General features: G+C 43.1%; 1 protein-coding gene across 2 annotated transcripts in view; it reads left to right on the top strand.

Annotated features, from left to right (window-relative positions):
• The first annotated feature begins 7,885 nt into the window (after nucleotides 1–7,885).
• The window catches only part of TRIP11 (thyroid hormone receptor interactor 11), a 65,515-nt gene continuing 52,324 nt past the window's right edge, over nucleotides 7,886–21,076 (top strand). The window contains exons 1-5 of one of the 2 annotated variants that reach the window (XM_084632375.1): nucleotides 7,886–8,355; nucleotides 13,985–14,061; nucleotides 14,690–14,800; nucleotides 16,296–16,574; nucleotides 19,731–19,799. In XM_084632375.1, coding sequence (XP_084488501.1) covers nucleotides 8,217–8,355; nucleotides 13,985–14,061; nucleotides 14,690–14,800; nucleotides 16,296–16,574; nucleotides 19,731–19,799 — 675 coding nt within the window. In that variant the 5' untranslated portion in view covers nucleotides 7,886–8,216. Of the gene's footprint in view, nucleotides 8,356–13,984; nucleotides 14,062–14,689; nucleotides 14,801–16,295; nucleotides 16,575–19,730; nucleotides 19,800–21,076 lie in introns of those variants that run through there. The other variant, XM_084632376.1, reaches the window with a different exon arrangement.

Raw genomic sequence — 21,076 nt, 5'->3', positions numbered from 1 at the left:
AATAAAAGAAAACCTGTGATGTTTTCTTACCGTATTACCTCACCTCGGTGTTGTAAAATGAACCGTGCTCATGGGTTGTGTTTATTCATGTCAAATACATTTTTTCTTATTTTTTTAAATTAACAATGAGGCACACACTCAAATGATGAGGGATTTTACCATACAGTGGAATTAACCAAGCTGAGAACTGTGGCTTTCTAAAGTAAGATTTAGAGTAATGGGAAAGTCATGTGTGTTTTGACTTGGGTAGGTGGTCCGAGATCCTGCTGAAGTGGGAAGCTGGCCTTGATGCACAGGACTGTTGGTGTCTCCAAACTGGGGAGAGGTGTTCTTTGGGATGCGTGGTGTGCCTATTTTACCTTATTTCTGCCATTCCTATTAGTATCGGTGGTGGAGAGTTGTATACCTTGTAGTGGCCAACTCATAAAGAGCCATTGGCCATTATCTTTGAAAACTCATGGCAATCGGGGGAGGTCCCAGACATTTGGAAAAAGACAAATATAGTGTCCATCTTTTAAAAAGGGAAGAAGGAGAACCCGGGGAACTACAGACAAGTCAGCCTCACCTCAGTCCCTGGAAAAATCATGGAGCAGGTCCTCAAGGAAGCACTTGGAGGAGAGGAAGGTGATCAGGAACAGTCAACATGGATTCACCAAGGGAAAGTCATGCCTGACCAACCTGATAGCCTTCTGTGATGAGATAAATAGCACTGTGGATATGGGGAAAGCAGTGGACGTGACATAGCTTGACTTTAGCAAAGTTTTTATACGGTCTCCCACAGTATTCTTGCCAGCAAGTTAAAAAAGTATGGATTGGATTAATGTACTATAAGGTGGATAGAAAGCTGGCCAGATTGTCAGGCTCAACGGGTAGCGACCAATGGCTCGATGTCTAGTTGGCAGCTGGTATCAAGCAGAGTACCCCAGGGGTCGGTCCTCGGCCTGTTTTGTTCAACATCTTTGTTAATGATCTGGATGATGGGATGGATTGCACCCTCAGCAAGTTTGCAGATGACACTAAGCTTGGGGGAGAGGTAGATACTTGGAGGATATGGATAGGGTCCAGAGTGACCTAGACAAATTGGAGGATTGGGCCAAAAGAAATCTGATGAGGTTCAACAAGGACAAGTGCAGAGTCCTGCACTTAGGACGGAAGAATCCCATGCACTGCTACAGCCTGGGGACCAATTGGCTAAGCGGCAGTTCCTGCAGAAAAGGAGCTAGGGATGACGGTGGATGAGAAGCTGGCTATGAGTCAGCAGTGTGCCCTTGTTACCAAGAAGGCTAACGGCATATTGGGTTGCATTGGTAGGAGCACTGCCAGCAGACCAAGGGAAGTGATTAGCCCTCTCTATTCGGTACTGGTGAGGCCCCAACTGGAGTATTGCGTCCAGTTTTGGGCCCCCCACTACAGAAAAGTTGTGGACAAGTTGGAGAGAGTCTAGCAGAGAGCAACAAAAATCATGAGGGGGCTGGGGCACATGACTTACGAGGAGAGGCTGAGGGAACTGGGCTTGTTTATACTGCAGAAGACAAGTGTGAGGTGAGATTTCATAGCAGCCTTCAACTACCTAAAGGGCAGGTTGCAAAGAGGATGGAGCTTGGCTGTTCTCAGTGATGGCAGATGACAGAATGAGGAGCAGTGGTCTCAAGTTGCAGTGGGGGAGGTCTAGGTTGGATATTAGGAAAAACTATTTCATTAGAAGGGTGGTGAAGCACTAAAATGGGTTACCTAGGGAGGTGGTGGAATTTCCATTCTGAGAGGTTTTTAAGGCCCGGCTTGACAAAGCCCTCGCTGGGATGATTTAATTGGTGTTGGTCCTGCCTTGAGCAGGGGGTTGGACTAGATGATCTCCTGAGGTCTCTTCCAACCCTAATCTTCTATGATTCTATGATCATTTTCACTCACACTCTCAGTGCATCTTGTAGTGGGTGGATGTATCCTCCAGCTTTCATCCATTGTCTACAGCCAAGCTCTATGATAGAACCGCATTTGCTCCAACCCCTCAAACAGAGACAAACACCTACAAGATCTCTATCAAGCGTTCTTACAACTGCAATACCCACCTGCTGAAGTGAAGAAACAGATTGACAGAGCCAGAAGAGTACCCAGAAGTCACCTACTACAGAACAGGCCCAACAAAGAAAATAACAGAATGCCACTAGCCATCACCTTCAGGCCCCAACTAAAACCTCTCCAACGCATCATCAAGGATCTACAACCTATCCTGAAGCACGACCCATCACTCTCACAGATCTTGGGAGACAGGCCAGTCCTTGCTTACAGACAGCCCCCCAACCGGAAGCAAATACTCACCAGCAACCACACAAGAGAACCACTAACCCAGGAACCTATCCTTGCAACAAAGCCCGTTGCCAACTGTGTCCACATATCTATTCAGGGGACACCATCAGAGGGCCTAATCACATCAGGCACACTATCAGAGGCTCGTTCACCTGCACATCTACCAATGTGATATGTGCCAGCAATGCCCCTCTGCCATGTACATTGGCCAAACTGGACAGTCTCTACGTAAAAGAATAAATGGACACAAATTGGACGTCAAGAATTATAACATTCAAAAACCAGTAGGAGAACGCTTCAATCTCTCTGGTCACTCGATTACAGACCTAAAAGTGGCAATTCTTCAACAAAAAAACTTCACAAAACAGACTTCAAGAGAGACTGTTGAATTGGGATTAATTTGAAAACTGGATACAATTAACTTAGACTTGAATAAAGACTGGGAGTGGATGTGTCATTACACAAAGTAAAACTATTTCCGCTTGTTTATTTCCCCTCCTACTGTTCTTGTAAAGTGCTGGAAATGGCCCACCTTGATTATCAGTACAAAATGTGTTTTCCCCCGCCCCCCGCTCTCCTGCTGGTAATAGCTCACCTTTCTTGATCACTCTTGTTACAGTGTGTATGGTAACACCCATTGTTTCATGTTCTCTGTGTATATAAAATCTCCCCACTATATTTTCCACTGTATGCATCCAATGAAGTGAGCTGTAGCTCACGAAAGCTTATGCTCTAATAAATTTGTTAGTCTCTAAGGTGCCACAAGTCCTCCTTTTCTTTCTTTTATGTAGTGTTTGAAGATTGAATGTTCATTTGCAGCTAATGATATTAACATTCTAAATATGGTACTTAAATTTAAACACCTAGAAGGAAAAGTAGTACTGCAGTTAACTTTCAAACCCAACTAGGAAAAATATTGATACACGTTTGGACTCAAACAGCTAAGCCAAATTTTTGGGGTCTTGCAGGTGGTTCAGTTAGGGGGAAAAATTGGTGATAGATATTTCTTTGATGCAATTTTTGTTAATTTGCAAAGAATGTACAAACTCTTGTTTCCCTGAACACTGTAAAAAACAAACGAGACAACTCCTTCATGTGCTGTGACAAGCCCACCTTTCCAGCCAGCACTCTATTACCCAAAAAGCCTTTTCTCTTAGCTTTCTCACCAGCCTTTTGTTACTGTCTTCTTGGCTTTCTCTCAGACAGACTCCCCTGCCTCAAAACAGTTCCACCAATCAAACCCATAGGGCCACATGGACATTCTGAGCAAAAGCTGATCATGTACCTATATTTTGGGTGCTAATGCTATTGTTTCAGCCATCTGGTTACAGTGGCTTCTTTACATTTATCCTATATGTAAGGTGGGGCCATGCCCAACCCATAACTACACAGTTTAACTCAACAAGTCCATTTACTGAAAAGCTGATTCCACTTTGATAGCTATTTCTGTTTCTAAGGAAAGTGAATTTCCTCAGAGGGTGAAGTTCTTTAACTTCACCAAAGGTATAGTGCAGGCTTTTTTTTTTTCACAGCACTGACAGCATGCCTCAACTCAAATCAGCCACCCAGAAGTTCACTCTGTGCCTATTGAGTTCTTGACCTCTCTGTACAGTTAAGATTTCAGTTTGTGCTGTGTGTGTGTGTGGGGGGGTGTTGTTTGTCTAATTTTTCAGCGTCACTTAACCTCCTACACCTGTCCCTGAGTAATAACCTGATAACCGCTAAAGTGGCTGAATTCAAACCAGTCCCAATAAGCCATCCAAACCCCTGGCTAGTTTAGTAACAATATGAATATAAATCTTATACCTGCACCTTATACTGATGCATTGTCTGTAAGACTGTGACTGCTCCCCAATTATGTTGTTTCAGGAATGTCTTTTTATTGCCATGGAAAAGCTAAATGGATATACAGTTTCTTTGGGGAGAAAGGTTGTGATTAATTTTTTTTAAAAAAGTCCATGCTGTCTAGGAAATTTTTTTTTTAAAGCTTAATCTTAAACTTAAAAAAACCTAAATACTTCCTGAAAATTCCTGTTAGTGTTAGAATTTGTAATTTTTTTTCTTATACTACCTATATTTAAGGCCTAAATTTCATGAAAATATACTGTTAATAGGTAAGCATGTGTATCTGGGATAAGTTTCACATTAATCATAGGGTTTTATTGGCCCAGTTTATGCTTTTGGGTGACACGTCTGTCTGAATGTGGGGTAATAGCTTTGTTTGTCTGCATGCCTCTGATGCAGCGTCATTTGCTGACACATCAGTGAATGAACGAGGAGACTAATGAAGGTTGCTGTCACAATCTGATTTGTGAGCTATTCATAGAACAGTACCCAGAAGAACTCTCAGTAATTTTGCAATTATACAAAATGGTACCCAAACAAAAAAAGTATAGTTAATGGAAATGATGATCAGGCTAACATACACTTTCTGGTGAGAGAATGACCATAATGGAAGAAACAATGAAATTAGTGCTGGTCAAATTTGCAGATGACACAAAAGTTGGTGGAATTGTGGATGAGTCGGGTCTACTGCCTAATCAAGATCACTTGCTAACATGAGCGGATATGAATAACACACGATTTAACACAGCAAAATGAAAGGTCATACATCTAGGAACATAGAATGGAGGTCACATTTATAAGACGGGACTGTGTCCTGGAATACACTGACTGTCAAAAGGACTTACTTTAGGAGTCACAGCAGCTAACCAACTGAACATGACCTCTCAGAGTTATGCTGTAGCTAAGAGAGTTAATAACAATCCATGGCTGTATAAGCAGGGGAATATTAAGAGTAGAGAGGTGATATTACCTCTGTATACAGCATTACTGAGACCCTTACTGGAATATTGTGTCAGTTCTGCAGTCCAAATGTCAAAAAGGATGTTGAGAACTGGAAAAGGTTCAGAAAAGAACTACAAGAAGTTGAGAAAACATGAGTTATAGTGAGAGATTTAAGAAGCCCAATCTATTTAGTTTGTGTAAGAGAAGGTTAATAGGTGACTTGATCATGATACACTACACACACTATATGGGGAAGAGATTTCTGAGAGGAGATGACTCTTTAAACTAGCAGAAGACATGATGAGACCCAGTGGTTGGAAGCTGAAGCTCAGAAAATTAGGTGCACATTTTTAATGGAGAGGGTAACTATTGGAACAACTACCTAGAGCAGAGGTGGGCAAACTATGGCCTGCAGGACTGTCCTGCCCAGCCCTTGAACTCCTGGCCGGGGAAGGTAGTCCCTGACCCCACCCCTGCTGTCCCCCTCCCCCGCGGTTACACCGCCGCGCAGGCAGCGTGGCTGGCTCCATCAGGGCAGCGGGGCTGTGAGCTCCTGCCACTCTGAGCAGCACGGTAAGGGGGTGGTGCGGGGTGGCGACATTGGGTAGGGGGTCCCGGGGGGGAGGCAGTCAGGGGACAGGGAACAGAGGGCGGTTGGATGGGGCGGAGGTTCTGGGGCGGGGCGGTCAGGGGTCATGGAACAGGGGGGTTGGATAGGGTGTGGGAGTACCGGGGGGCCTGTCAGGGGGCGGGGGTGTGGATAGGGGTCGGGACAGTCCGGGGACAGGGAGCAGGGATGATTGAATAGGGGGTGAGGTCATGGGGGGCCTGTCTGGGAGCTGGGGTGTGGATAGGGGTCGGGGGACAAGGAGCAGGGAGGGTTGGATAGGTGTGGGAGACCCGGGGAGCCTGTCGGGGGCACGGGTGTGGATAGGGGTCGGGGTAGTCAGGGGACAGGGAGCGGTGGATGGGGGATGCCAGGAGGGAGCGGTCAGGGGACAAGGAGTGGGGGGTGGAGGGTTGGATGGGGGCAGTCAGGAGGCGGGAAGTGGTGGGGGCTGCTAGGGGGCGGGGGCCAGGCTGTTTGGGGAGCAGACTTCCCTACCTGGCCCTCCATACAGTGTCACACCCCAGTGTGGCCCTCGGGCCAAAAAGTTTGCCCACCCCTGATCTAGAGAGTCTAGTCAAGAGTGGATATTTTTTAAAGGATATTCTATTGTTCAAACAGAAGATATGGGCTTGATACAAAAATTATTGGATAAGGTTCTTTGACCTGCGTTATGCCATGTGTTTGTGTGTAGCTGCTCTGGTGTGAGAGGACTCAGGAACTCCCCAGGGGCCAGTGTCTGTGTGTGACTGGCAGGGTGCCAGGGGCCAGGTTTGTGTGTTGCTGGCGGATGTGAGGGGCTCAAGGACTCCCCAGAGGCCAGGTTTGTGGGTAGCTGGCAGAATGTGAGGGGCTTGGCTCAGGGACTCCTCAGGGATTGGGTTAGTGTGTAACTTGAAAGGAGTAAGGTCTCAGGGACCCCAGCAGCCAGGTCTGTGTACCTGGCAGGGTGCAAGGGGCTTGGGGATTCCCCAGGGGTCAGATTTGTGTGTAGCTGGCAGGATATGAGGGGTTCCGGGACTCTCCTAGGGGCCAGGTTTGTATGTAGCTGACAAGGTACTAGGGACTCGGGGACTCCCCAGGGGTTTGTGTGTAGCTGGCGGGATGCGAGGGGCTGGGGACTCCCCAGGGAGCCAGATTTGTGTGTAGCTGACGGGGTACAAGGGGCTCGGGGACTCCCCGGAGGCCAGGGTTGTGTGTAGTTGGCAGGGTGCGAGAGGACTCCCTGGGGGCCAGGCTTCTGTGTAGCTGATGGAGTACAAGGGGCTCGGGGACTCCCCAAGGGCCAGGTTTGTGTGTAGCTGGCGGGGTGTGAGGGGACTCCCGCGGGGGCCAGGTTTGTGTGTAGCTGATGGTGTACGAGGGGCTCAGGGACTCCCCGGAGGCCAGGTTTGTGTGTAGCTGGCGGGGTGCGAGGGGACTCCCCAGGAGCCAGGTTTGTGTGTAGCTGGCGGGGTGCAAGGGGCTTGGGGACTCCCCCGGGAGCCACATTTGTGTGTAGCTGGCGGGTTCGAGGGGCTCGGGGACTCCCTGGTGGCCAGGTTTGTCTGTAGCTGGCAGGGTGCGAGGGGTTCAGGGACTCCCCCCCCGGTGGCCAGGTTTGTGTGTAGCTGGCGAGGTACGAGGGGCTCGGGGACTCCCGCCCTGGTGGCCAGGTTTGTGTGTAGCTGGCGGGGTACGAGGGGCTCGGGGACTCCCGCCCTGGTGGCCAGGTTTGTGTGTAGCTGGCGGGGTACGAGGGGCTCGGGGACTCCCCCCCCCGGTGGCCAGGTTTGTGTGTAGCTGGCGGGGTGCGAGGGGACACCCTTGGCAGCCAGGTTTATGTGTAGCGGGCGGGGTACGAGGGGCTCAGGGACTCCCCCCCAGTGGCCAGGTTTGTGTGTAGCTGGCGGAGTCTTCGCACAAATGAGACGAGACCAAGGGCGCCTGGAAGTGGAAGCAGCCAAGTTCAGACGCCCCGTGCGGCTAGTGCTGGCGTGGCGTGTGGCGGTGCGGGTGGCGGTGGCGGACCATCAGTGCACGGGAGCCGCGGACACTTAACATTCGCCTGCACACAACATGTCATTCGACCGCCGCCACTATCCCGAGTGCCTTTGCTGCCTTGTACACGTCCTTGTAGTCGTGACGCCGCTCTAGCCTCACGCAGCGATTCTCTATGGTTAAGCAGGGAGTCTTTGTGGGCTCGGAGGTGTCATGGCGTCCGTCGAGGTGGCAGCGCCTGAAGCTGCCGGGAGGAGCCGCTGACGCCGCTCTCCGAGCCGGGGAGGGAGTAATGGCCGGGGCGCTGGGACTCTTTCTCTAGGCTTCAGCCGGAGCCCGGTCTTTCCTGAGCGTGCGAGCCGGGCGGGGTGGCAGGAGCCGGCTCTCCGAGCCCAGGCTGCCCAGCCCCCGGGGGAGATAGCGAGCCGGGGCTGAGCTGTTCTGGGGTCCAACGCCACCCGTGGTGTGGGTGCTGCCTCGGGGAGGCCTTTAGCCAGCGCTGAGGACAGTTGGGGCCCGTTGAGCAGCAGCAGTAGAGATGGCCTCCTGGTTAGGGGGCCTGGGCTCGGGGCTGGGCCAGTCCCTGGGGCAGGTGGGGGGCAGCTTGTCCTCCCTTACCGGCCAGATCTCCAGCTTCACCAAAGACATCCTGCTGGAGGGCACCGAGGAAGTGGGAGGTAAGTGCGAGGGGTGGGGAGGAGTTGCTGCGGCCACGGGGGTGCCAGCCCTCTGCGATTAGTGTGGGATCGGGCGGCACTGAGTGCTGGGGAAAGGTTGTCGGCTCTATGGGCTGTGATGCTTTCTATATGTGTGTTTAGTACCATGTACTCATCTGGTAGCACATTAATGATAATTAATAACTAAGATGTAGCATTTTTTTAAAGTGGGAAACAGCTTATTTAGGACTGTGCCCAGCTAGACCACCTGAATTTAGAGATAAACATGACTGAGCTTTTAAGAGTCTTACTGGAATATACCAGTTTAACAAGAGAATTGCTACCTTCATTTTCCCTTTTTAAACAATAATAAAGAGAAATAAAATGTTTAGTGGTAGTGGAGTTTGTTGTTACACCTGTTGGATTTGGTGTGGGGTAGCATTAACACTGGTGATCAAAACAACCAAAATTTTGCTGTAACAAATTACTTCTGTGTTTTTTTCCGGAAGGGCCATATGCTTGCTCTCTCTCTTTCCTCTCAAGGTCTTAGTGTGGTGTGCACACAATATCTGGGCTCTGTGGAGAGTAAACTTAGCAAAGCAAACTATGTATAGTATAAACTTATTTAGAGGTATATTGGCATGTAGTCTTATTTTTGTTGTCCTGAAGTGTTGGAATTGCGCTAGGGTACTCTGTTGATCAGGTTTGAAAGCATATCAAACTTGTCTTTAGCTTATTATGTTTATTCAGTTTATCTACAGCTTGGTTTAATCTGTTCCATTTAGAGTGGGGGAGGCTTTCTAAAACTGCAAACAAATTGCTAGTTCCATATTTTCCACATATGTATGTGATTGTAAGTCTGACGTGTCATCCAGGCAAGGCTTTAATATAATTGAATCTTTTCTTATTTATATTACAGTAGTGCCCAAAGAATCCTGTCAAGATCGGAGCCCATTGAATAAGTACAACAAAATAGGAAAACACAGTCCTTGTCTGAAAGAGCTTTCAGTCTAAAATGATAAAAAGAGGCAAAGGGGGGAAAAAAGGGATGCACTGTACAAGGAAAGTGATCAATTCAGTGACAGTCATACACAGTGTTAATTCTATGTCTGTTTTAGTATTGGTGTCTAATTTTTCCAAGGCATTTAAGCTTTTTAAATTAAACGTTGGACTTTGCCTGTTATAGCTATCTGCATAACATTGTGAAAATATACATACGTTAATATAGTTAACATAATTTTACATCTGAAAATTATGGCTTTGTTAGAGAAATACTCTTTAATTGAAGTCTTTGTGATTTTAATGGTTGTGTCATTACCAATAGTAGGCTCAGAATTTGGAATTAAATAACAATTTCACAAGTTTGATGTTATGAAGTGGGTAATCAGCAAAGTAGGTCTCTCTGGTCACGCAATCACAGACATGAAGGTCGCTATCTTAAAACAAAAAAACTTCAAATCCAGACTCCAGCGAGAAACTGCTGAATTGGAATTCATTTGCAAATTGGATACTATTAATTTAGGCTTAAATAGAGACTGGGAGTGGCTAAGTCATTATGCAAGGTAGCCTATTTCCCCTTGTTTTTTCCTACTCCTCCCCCCCCCCCCCCCGATGTTCTGGTTAAACTTGGATTTAAACTTGGAGAGTTTTTTTTTTGGATGAGCTATTGCCAGCAGGAGAGTGAGTTTGTGTGTGTGTGTGTGTGTGTCCCCTGGAAAAAAAAGGGGGGGGGGTGAGAAGGCCCACCTTGATTATCATGCACATTGTAGGGAGAGTGGTCACTTTGGATGGGCTATTACCAGCAGGAGAATGAGTTTGTGTGTGGGGGGGTGGAGGGTGAGAAAACCTGGATTTGTGCTGGAAATGCGCCCAACTTGATGATCACTTTAGATAAGCTATTACCAGCAGGACAGTGGGGTGGGAGGAGGTATTGTTTCATGATCTCTGTGTGTATATAATATCTGCTGCAGTTTCCACGGTATGCATCCGATGAAGTGAGCTGTAGCTCACGAAAGCTCATGCTAAAATAAATTGGTTAGTCTCTAAGGTGCCACAAGTACTCCTTTTCTTTTTGCGAATACAGACTAACACGGCTGTTACTCTGAAACCAGCAAAGTAGGAATTCTCTACAGGTAGGCTGTTCCAATATTAAGTGGGATAAAGATATTTTGGTTACAGGACTGCCTATATAAAAATGCTTCAAAAGAGAGAGGAGTTTGTTCTGATGGCTGCAATGTACTCTGAGAAAAGATTGTCCATTTCCCTCTACTCTGAAAGATCTACAGTTTTAGATTTAATAATTTTTAAAATTCCCAAGCTTATATTACAGTACAAGCTTTGTTATCTGGCATGTTGGGGGAATGCGGGGGTGGGGGGGTGCCAGTAAGTCAAAAATTCAGGTTAACTAAGAGGGAGAGAGTTTGGATGTGGGAGGGGGCTCAGGACTAGGGGTTGGGTACGGGAGGGGGTACGGGGTGCTGGATCTGGGCGGCGCTTACCTCAGACGGCTCCCCGCAAGCAGCGACATGTCCCTGCTGCTCCTAGGTGGAGGTGTGGCTAGGTGGCTCTGCATGCTGCACCTGCGTGTTGCTTCTGCCTGCAGGCGTTGACCCCACAGCTCCTGAAGTGCAGAGCCAGCACGCGGGGCAGCGCACAGAGCCGCCTATCCATAGCAGCAGGGACATGTCGCTGCTTGTGGGGAGTCGCCCGAGCGCCGTCCAGATCCAGCACCCCACACTTCTTCCTGTGACCCCATACCCTCCCCCAAGTCCTCTCCCACATCCAAACTCCATCCCAGAGCCTGCGCCCTGCGTCCCTTCCCACATTCTGAACACCTCGTGGCCGTTTCTCCACCTAGGAGCAGCAGGGACATGTTGCCGCTTCCGGGGAGCCATGTGGAGCCAGATAGGGAGCCTGCTGGCCCCACGCCAACCAGATTATAAACCGGATTTTCAATGAGGATCAGAAATGCCAGTTTATAGAGCTTTCCAGCTGGTAAATTGCCAGATAACACAGCTCTTACTGTAATTTGGTTTTGAACCATATTTCACTTAAATGGATGCATCATCATGGACCATTCTTCTGTTACCTGGAAGTAGTACTAAGGGAGATGCAGGATTCAAACTTTCTTTGACTAAAGAGTTGACAATTCTTTTACTATGTTTGAATGCTGTCTGTAGTGATGTCAGTGTGTGTTGCTGTTGCTCCTGTTCTTCTGCCCAGTGATGCCTTTGGAAATGTGGTGTTTCAGCTCAGTGTGAATTCTTTCCATAAATATTTATATAACCCTTCTCGCACCTGAAGCTAGCAGCAACCAGGGCCAGGTTCAATATCTAGAGGTTCCTTTTCAACAATACAACACAGAACCAGCTCGAGCCCCCGTCGAGTAACCGGGGAAATCTATATACCTCCCCTGGGCACCTCTGAGAGGCAATATTCCTCCACTCCCAAGCACAGAGTCTGAGTGTAGAAAAGAAACTTTTAATGAAAAGAGGGAAGTCACGCGATAGTAATTAGGGAAAATGCCACAATCAGGATTCATAATCATAAAATTGTGAGCAGGACACCTACCCCAGAGTGCGTGGGGCAGTGCCTTCTGCCTCTTGGTTGTAGAAGTCAAGAACATAAGTTCCTTATCTGTGCCCCTCACTGCTCCCTCACCATACCCCACTCACTGTGGTTGTCCTTGGGAAGTGGGGACCCAGGGTTCAGAGGTGCATCTGTCTGAGTTCACCTCCCACCCAGGGAGGAAAGCACCTTGCTTGCTCTGCCATCTGAGCACTTGCTCTGGTTGGCTGCCCCGCCAGTCGGTCATTCCTCTCGGGTGGCCACCCTGTCAGCTGCTCTCCGTCTCCGGTGACCCTCTCCTTTTTCTGCTCTGCTCACCAGCTGGTCACCATTCCACTTGCCGGTCACCTTCTGCCACCTGCCTCTCTTCTGTGACCTCTGCAGGTCAGTCTCTTGAGGTTTCACGCAGCTCTTTGTGATAGTCAGCTCTTAGGCTGGGCAGAAATGCTGTTCTACCACAGTGATTGTAAGGTCTTTTGAGCACTTAAAATAACCAAAGCCTCCTAATGGAGCCTCTGTCTTTGAACAGTGGGGAACAACAGGTTACACCAGACCAGGAATCCTTAGGGAGAGTCCACTTCTCTTGGCTGAGGCTACCTGTCCCCACCCCTCTTACTTTCACAGGGATCTGGTATTCGAGCCCCTGGCTTAATGAGGTCCATTCAGCTGAGGATGACCCTCCTCATTTGGGACAGGTTAAGCACAGTTCTGTTCCCCTTTATTCATACAATAAAGACAACAACATTGAGAGGATTTCACTATCCCTGCATTCTGGACTAAAGTGATTTGTAACCCAACACCAGCCAAAGTTGATCACTTTGAGCCACACTGCTCTATCTGTTGGATATCTAGGCAGAGTAGGTGTGTTTATGTAAGTACAGTTTGTTCCTGAAATCTATCCCACTCCCAGCTAGCTGTGAGGGGAGAACTCATTCAGACCCTGCTTACATCTAGAACCAGGTACTGGTTGTAATTGGCAGCAGGGTCCAGGCCTGTCTGTATGAATCAGTGTAAGTCCCTTTGTGTATGTACCTCACAGTGAACAGCTGCCCCTCCAAACAGAGACATGGTAATAATGGGTCATAGTCATAAGGAAATTTTACAAATGCTAGGGGGAAGTGGGCTAATGGAAGCGAAGGATATTTTCGATTGCATATGACCCTTGGTAATGATACAGAGCACGTTTCCCAATTGCTGCAAATTATTTTGGTTAGTAAAAACTATGGAAGATTGTGAGCAGCTCCAGTTGAATTTAAACACAGTGGTTGCAGGGTGCAGAATTGGTAACATGATGACAAATTACATTTAATTTGGATAAATGTAAGGTAGTGCACACTGACAAAAATGGTCTAAATTTCTATTATATGGGTAATGAGCTCTGAATTTTACAAACTCCTTTGGGGAAGATGATCTAGTGGTCATGCTCAATGAAGAGACATATCCCCCATCACACAACTGTAGTAAAGAAAAAATACAAATAGAATACTGGAGTGCTTTAAAATGGGTTTAAAATCATGCAGAAAATATTATCTACAAAAGGGTAATGTACCTTTAGCTATAATACTGTGCTTTTTCTGATTTTGGTTGTCTTCCTTCAGGAAAGGTATAGCAAAATTGAAAAAAGCTCAAAGAAGTGGGACAAATTTAGAGGCAACTTGAGATTTGTGTTGGAAAAATATGATAGGGGGAATTTCATTGAGGTGTTTTATAAAGGGTACAGTAAAATAGAACATTTAAATAATTTCAGATTAGAGTAGTAGTTTTAGATGCAACAGGAATAGATTTACAGTTTAAGTTACAGTTTGCCATTGGTTCCAAGAAGTTTCTTAAGAAAGCCTTGGTAACAGAAAATATTCCAAAATCCCAAATTGAAGAGGTTTTTTGCACTGTAGTGCATAAAATGTTTTTAAAACATAGAAAGGAAAATAACTAATAAATGTATGGAGTAATAATATGTAACTAAACCATATAAAGACTTTAAAATATTCTCTTTACCTGAGAATGCTATTTTGTGTCTCGTCCTGTGGAACTGTTACAGCCAATTCAGATGAGCACCATGTGAGTGATTTTTTAACTCTTTCAGATGCACCAGCGGAACTCCAAGTATCCAATTCTAGGCTAAGAGAAATAGAAAGTACTCATGCAACACAGAGATTGGAGGTAAGCAATTCTGGAATGCAGGTAATTAGGAGAAATAAAGAGATGCTGATCAGGGTGATTTTGTTTCTACATGCATTAGAAATATGATTTTAAAAAAATGCTCACTCTAGAAATGAGAGTAACAGTGATGTTTAAATCCCAATTTTTCAGCCTGGTGACCATCCATCATCACATTCAGAGGGCCAGATTTGTTTAGTGGGCATGGACATGTGTGTGTTGTAGATTCATCACCTCTTACATTGTTCATGTCAGACAGGGGGACCTTGAAATGTAACAATAGCCCCTGGCTCTGAGATAGTCTCAAATCCAGGTTTCTTGAAAGTTTCAGCATTTTTCTGGCTGATAAGGAAATAAGTAGATGCTTTATGAATGACTGGGTTTGCATTTCAGACTTGGCCACAAATCAAAACTAATCTAGAAGGTGTAATTTCTGTCTTATAACCCTCAATCCAGATTTTTATATGCAGTATTTTAAATTTCAAAGAGGTATTTAAGTTTTAAAGAGTAAAGTAGGACAACATGGAAAGACTGCAACCTAGCTATTTTAATTTTTTCTCCCATTAGCAAATCCCTTAGGAACATAAGATTTAGTTTTACATTTATTAATAGTCACTTTGTGCTTTTCTAGAATGAGAGACTGAAGAAGGTTTGCAGTGATCTAGAAGAAAAGCATGAAGCAGCAGAGCTTCAGATAAAGCAGTTGTCCATAGAGTACCGAAATCAGCTGCAGCAAAGAGAGGTACAGTGCAGCGTAAATAATTTCAGGCAATATATGTCTGTATTCTTTAACAAAAATGTACTACGTTAAGTTTGTATAATAGCTATCTTTATCTCTTCAATTAGTATACAATCTCTAAAGGTGAGAGGCAAGCAAACTGTTCATCATGGTACAAAGTACACTATTGCTCATCCTGTCATTTATGCTGTTGCACGTTTATAAATGTACAGATTGTCTCAATCATTCACAAAATGCTTCCAAATCACGTCACATCAGTTTACACTTACACCTGCTAGATGACTTAATATAATGTAGCTACTGATCTAAATAGCCTCAGAAATATCTTGTCTGATGTCACAGTTTCTCCCTATTTTATTACCACGAAGGAATAACAGAGTAGATTAATCACCACATATTATTATAAATCATTAGATAGTTCTAAATCATGATTTTTGGAAGGATAGGTAAGAAAGGAGAGAATTCTCTTTAAAAGTGTTTACTTCTGTTGTTCTTTCAGATATTTATTTGGTTTAAGAGTAGACTTAAAATGGGACAGAATCAACATTCGCAGCTCTGGAAAGTGGATTTTTGGGCATAAAGTAATCCTCTATGCGTGCAGTTGTATAATGTGAGATTTTTAGAGTCTTCTAAACAAGGAAAACTAGCAGTACATTTGTAAAACTTGCTTTTACAGAATAGTTTTTTAGCAGAAAGAATATCTTTGAGACGTGTGTTGCATCCATTGAAGTCAATACCACATCTCCCATTGACTTCAGTGAGAGCAGGATCAGACCCTTGATTTGTATGTGCATAGGAAAGGACATACTGAAGTTGGAAAAGCAACATCTGGATATTGTAGTATTTTGTGCATTCTGTATCTTACTTAATGTAAGCAATTTTCTTTTGATCTAAGTGACTTCTTTAATATAGTGTGTTGTGAATGCAAAACCAGCAATACATTGAAAAGTTGGAGTATAAAATAAACTCAGTTTTAATATCAAAATATATAACTTGAGGAACCCTGTACTGGTTGGTTTTATTTTAATATTTAATTAAAAAATCCACCACTTTTATATTTAACTGAGTTGTGGGACTTGGCACTCAGAAGCCTTGCTGTAGAATTTAGGTACATTTGCCTGCTGAATACCGCAAAACCTTTATTTACAAGGAAAGCATTCTTTTTAATGGGCAGTGCAGATACTTTGCTTATATGTTGCCTTTAGCTGACTAGTGCTTAAATGGTAAAGGAATAATTTTTAGAAGCAGTTCTACAAGAGTCCTTGCTTTTATAAGAGGCCAGTCAAGAACGTTCCTCTCCATTGAACTGGAGAGAAAACAACCCCTCCTCCCCCGCGCACGCGCACACACAGTGAAAGAACAAGGAGACCTCAGTAATTTTATGTCAGATGAAAATACAAATAGTAGATTTAAATTTCATCTATTTACAAGAGATAAAGTGAATATACTTTGAGATTTTCTTCTTACTAAAATCATGCACTGTATTCTATATATTTAGGTTGAAATCAGCCATCTAAAAGCTAGACAGAATGCACTGCAGGAACAATTGCAGAAGTTGCAGACAGCTGCTCAGTCAGCACAGTTAGGAGCTGGTGTTTTGCCGCCAACCACTACATCAGCTTCCTTTGTCCCTGTGGTTAGACATCATTCTTCAGGTTTTCAAGGGGATGACATGGACTTTGGAGATGTAATCTGGTCCCAGCAAGAAATAAACAGATTGTCCAATGAAGTTTCTAGACTTGAATCTGAGGTTGACCACTGGATGCAGATAGCACAGGTGGGTGATTTTTCCGTATATTTAGTACATTGAGTAAATTGGTCGCTCTTGAAACCAGTCATGTGCAAGTTCATGTTAGGCAATTATATGTAGAGAAATAGCATTTAGGTTGACATAGCTGCTGTGCTCAAGGGTGTTACAAATGCACAGCCCTGAAGACCACATAGCTATGCTGACCTAATCCCCAATGTAGACACGGATAGGATGATGGAAGAGTGCTTCCAACGACCTAACTACTATTGCCAAGGGAGGTGGTGTTCCTACAGCAACTGAAAAACCCTTTCTGTTGATGCAGGCTATATCTACACTGCAGGGTTATGCTGGCATAGATGTGGCACCTTAGTTGTGCTGCATTAATCCCCAAGGGCACTAATACATTCTAACGCTGTTTTTTCTGGTTGGTTGACCCTGGGTACCTTTTCAGTCACTGGTGTCCATTTGTTAAAAAAAAAAAGGTAATACATAAAGACCTGCCTTGCAGAAGTGATGTAAGGATTAATTAACCTGTAGATGGTGCTTTGAAAAATAGCTAGTACTATATAAGTTCTAAATATTATTTTTACTTTCTGAGAAAAGGCGCCATAGTAAGACTTAGTTATGGAGATGAAATTTCTTTACTCTTCAGCATTATATTAATAGTACAGCCTCCCCACCCCTTTAAAATCTGTTAAATTGTTTTATAAATAGGGCTGTCAAGCCATTAAAAAATTAATCACAATTAATCATGCCATTAAAAAAATCAATCACACAATTAAACAATAAGAGAATACCATTTATTTAGATATTATTCGATGTTTTCTACATTTTCAAATATATGGATTTCAATTATAACAGAATACGAAGTATACAGTGCTACTTTTTTTATATTCATTGCAAATATTTGCACTGTAAAAAAAAAAAAAAGAAATAGTATTTTTCAATTCACCTAATACGAGTACTATAATGCAATCTTTTTATCATAAAAGTTGAACTTACAAGTGTAGAATTGTATACAAAAAATAACTGTGTTCAGAAATAAAACAATGTCAAACTTTAGAGCCTACAAGTCCACTCGGTCCTACTTCAGCCAATTGCTCAAACAAACAAGTTTGTTTACATTTTCAGGAGATAATGCTACCTGCTCCTTGTTCACAATATCACCTAAAACTGAGAACAGGTGTTCGTTCTCATGGCACTGTTATAACTGGCCTCACAAGATATTTATGTGCCAGATATGCTAAAGATTCATATGGTCCTTCATGCGTCAACCACCATTCTAGAGGATGTGCGTCCATGCTGATGAAGGCTTCTGCTCGATAACCATCCAAAGCAGTGTGGGCCGATGCATGTTCATTTTCAGTATCTGAGTCAGATGCCACCAGCAGAAGGTTGATTTTCTTTTTTGGTGGTTTGGGTTCTGTCGTTTCCTCATCGTAATGTTGCTCTTTTAAGATGTCTGAAAGCATACTCCACACCTCTTCCCTCTCAGATTTTGGAAGAGATTCTTAAATCTTGGGTCAAGTGCTGTAGCTATCTTTAGAAATCTCACATTGGTACCTTCTTTGAACTTTGTCAAATCTGCAGCAAAAGTGTTCTTAAAATGAACAACGTGCTGGGTCATCATCCAAGACTACCATAACATGAAATATATGGCACAATGTGAGTAAAATAGAGCTGGAGACATACAATTCTCCCCCAAGGAGTTCAGTCAGAAATTTAATTAACGCATTATTTTTTTAGCAAGCCTCATCAGCATGGAAGCATATCTTCTGGAATGGTAGCCGAATCATGAAAGGGCCTACAGATGTTTAGCATATCTGGCATGTAAATACCTTGCAATGCCAGCTACAAAAGTCCGATGCTAACGCCCGTTCTCACTTTCTGATTTTATTGTAAATAAGAAGTGGGCAGCATTGTCTTCTGTAAATGTAAACAAACTTGTTTGTGTTAGCGATTGGTCGAATGACGGAGTGGTCGTAAGACGATGATGATGATGGTCGTAAGACAGAGTGGACTTGTAGGCTCTAAAAGTTTTTTGCATTGTTTTGTTTTTGAGTGCAGTTATGTAATCAAAAAAAAAATCTACATTTGTAAATTGTAGTTTCACGATAAAGAGATTGCACTACAGTACTTGTAAGAGGTGAATTGAAAAATACTGTTTCTTTTTATCATTTTTACAGTGCAAATATTTGTAATAAAAATAATTCTATAAAATGAGCAGCGTACGCTTTGTATTCTGTGTTGTAATTTAAATCAGTATATTTGAAAATATAGAAAAACATCCAAATATTTTAAATACATTTGCAATTGGTATTCTATTGTTTAACAGTGCAATTGTGATTAATTTTTTTGAGTTAATCGCGTGAGTTAACGGCAATTAATAGCCCTATTTATAAGCCTATCCTATTTGTTCAGGCAAAGAGTTTCATAAACATTTACAAGGGTTCTACCCAAAATATTGTAACTTCTTTGGGGATTTTCATATGTAGGCTTCTAAAAAGTACTTTTGCTCTTGTTGTATGTGCTATTGATTGTAAATTACTACTCTGCCAATACACAAAGTGATACCGTAGTTGCAAATTTTTATTAGAGATTTTACCATCTGTAATTTTCCCTTACCACTTCACTTCATTTTCTGTCAGTTACAAAAATTCTCATTGCTGTGATCAGTCCTGCAAACTCTTACTCATGTGACTGATCTTTACTCAAGTAACTAGTGCGTTGGATTTCAGTGATATTACTTGTGTCCACAGCATCTACAGTTATGTATACTGGAAATAAAATATAGTATATATGTTGGTTTTCTTTAAATGCAAGAAACTGTTAAATATGCTAGCATGTCATAAATGCAATCAATATACTGTGAAATTTGCGCACAAAGAAATCCAATAGCTGTTTTTATGTTTCAACAGAGAAATGCTATTTTATATTTTTTTATTAGAAATAAAGCTATTGTAGCTTTAAACTTTACATTTTAATAGCCCCTCTTTATAATCAAAGTACCTACATTTTGAGTGTTGTGGTAGACGCTTACTTACTTTTAGTAAGTACTTTTAGCGTACTTGCATTTTCTATTTTATTAAGAATTATTTGCTGTTGAAATGCTCAAAGGAAAATAAACCGTTGTTTATCTCAATTTATTTCCCAAACTAAAGTATTATTTTTCTTTTTATCTAGTCTTCCAGAGTAGGAGGAACAGATAACGCTGATCAAAGTGAAATCTGCAAGCTGCAAAATATTATTAAAGTAAGGTGACAATTTTGACAAATCAACCCACATACATAATTTTTTTATAATTTGCAGCTAAGCCCCCAGTCCTGCAAACATTTACATGTTTAGTCCCAATGACTTCAGTCACGTTTCATATTAATCAAGTTAAGTGTATGCATAAATGTTTGCACAATCGGGGCCTAAGTCCTCTGTACTAAATGAAGTGTATTGGCATATAATATAATTGTGTTTATAACTGAAATGTTTCCACACCTTCTGTATTTTAAAAAAGATTCTGATTGAGCAGATGAACGAGTGTCTCTCAGGTTGGTCATACAACAGACTTGTTACAATATTATAGGCTTGAAAGTATAAAGTTTGTAAGATTAAGGCCAACGCATCAAAAGTAGCCAGTGATTTGTAGTGCCTCAATTTTTGGCTGCCCATCATGGGATACCTGGAGGTTGCTTTCCCCCCCAACCCCTTGCCCCAGTGTGCTAAGTCTCTACAACTCCAAGTGAAATCAGTGGAAACTATAAGTGTTAAGCACTGCTGAATTTCAGCTCTTTGATGGCTAAATTAGACACCATAAAAATTTTTGTCTTCATTTGTATGGTACATATTTTGTACAGGTGCATATCTGGATGTAATTTTGCTCTATTCTGAGTCCTGTTTCTTAAAAGCTAACCATTCTAACTTATTAATGTACTATAGAGGTGTGAAGGCATATACTGGTAATGTTATATGGTATATGTATATAAATACATATGTAAATGGTGAAATAAGACAAATACATTTTTAGACTTAAAATTTATTTGATTTTCCAGCTTCATTGTATCTTCAATACATGGTAAGGTGAGAGTAACTTAAATTTTCTAGTTTGCTTTCCTCTCATGTTTGTGTGTTTTAATATAAGCTATAATGAATGATGGAGAGGAGACTTCCTGGTAATTATAGGGAATGACAGGAAAACTCCTCTTGATCACACATTGCTGCTATGTGCTGTTAGTTATTGCATCCTTATTATTTATCCTAAGTAAGTAAAGAGTGCTCATCTTTTTTTCTGTATGGAAAGTGGAAAACCTAATTGCACTTTGCCAGGGATGCAGAATTCTAGTTACACTACTAGAAACAGTTATTTTTTCTAGTTCCAATAAGCTTATACCATTTAATTTATAAATATGATTAGAAGGCAGGAATATTGTTGCAGTCGTCTCTTCCCCACAGTCTAGGATACTTAAGGCAACTTTCAGATTAGGAAAAGCTCTAAATCAGTAACTCTCAACTTTTCCAGACTACTGTACCCCTTTCAG

Source organism: Lepidochelys olivacea (assembly GCF_965140295.1).
Source record: "Lepidochelys olivacea isolate rLepOli2 genome assembly, chromosome: 6".
NCBI classification, from domain to species: domain Eukaryota; kingdom Metazoa; phylum Chordata; order Testudines; family Cheloniidae; genus Lepidochelys; species Lepidochelys olivacea.
The sequence above is the reverse complement of the archived record's forward strand: the minus strand, read 5'-3'. Positions and strand labels throughout refer to the sequence as shown.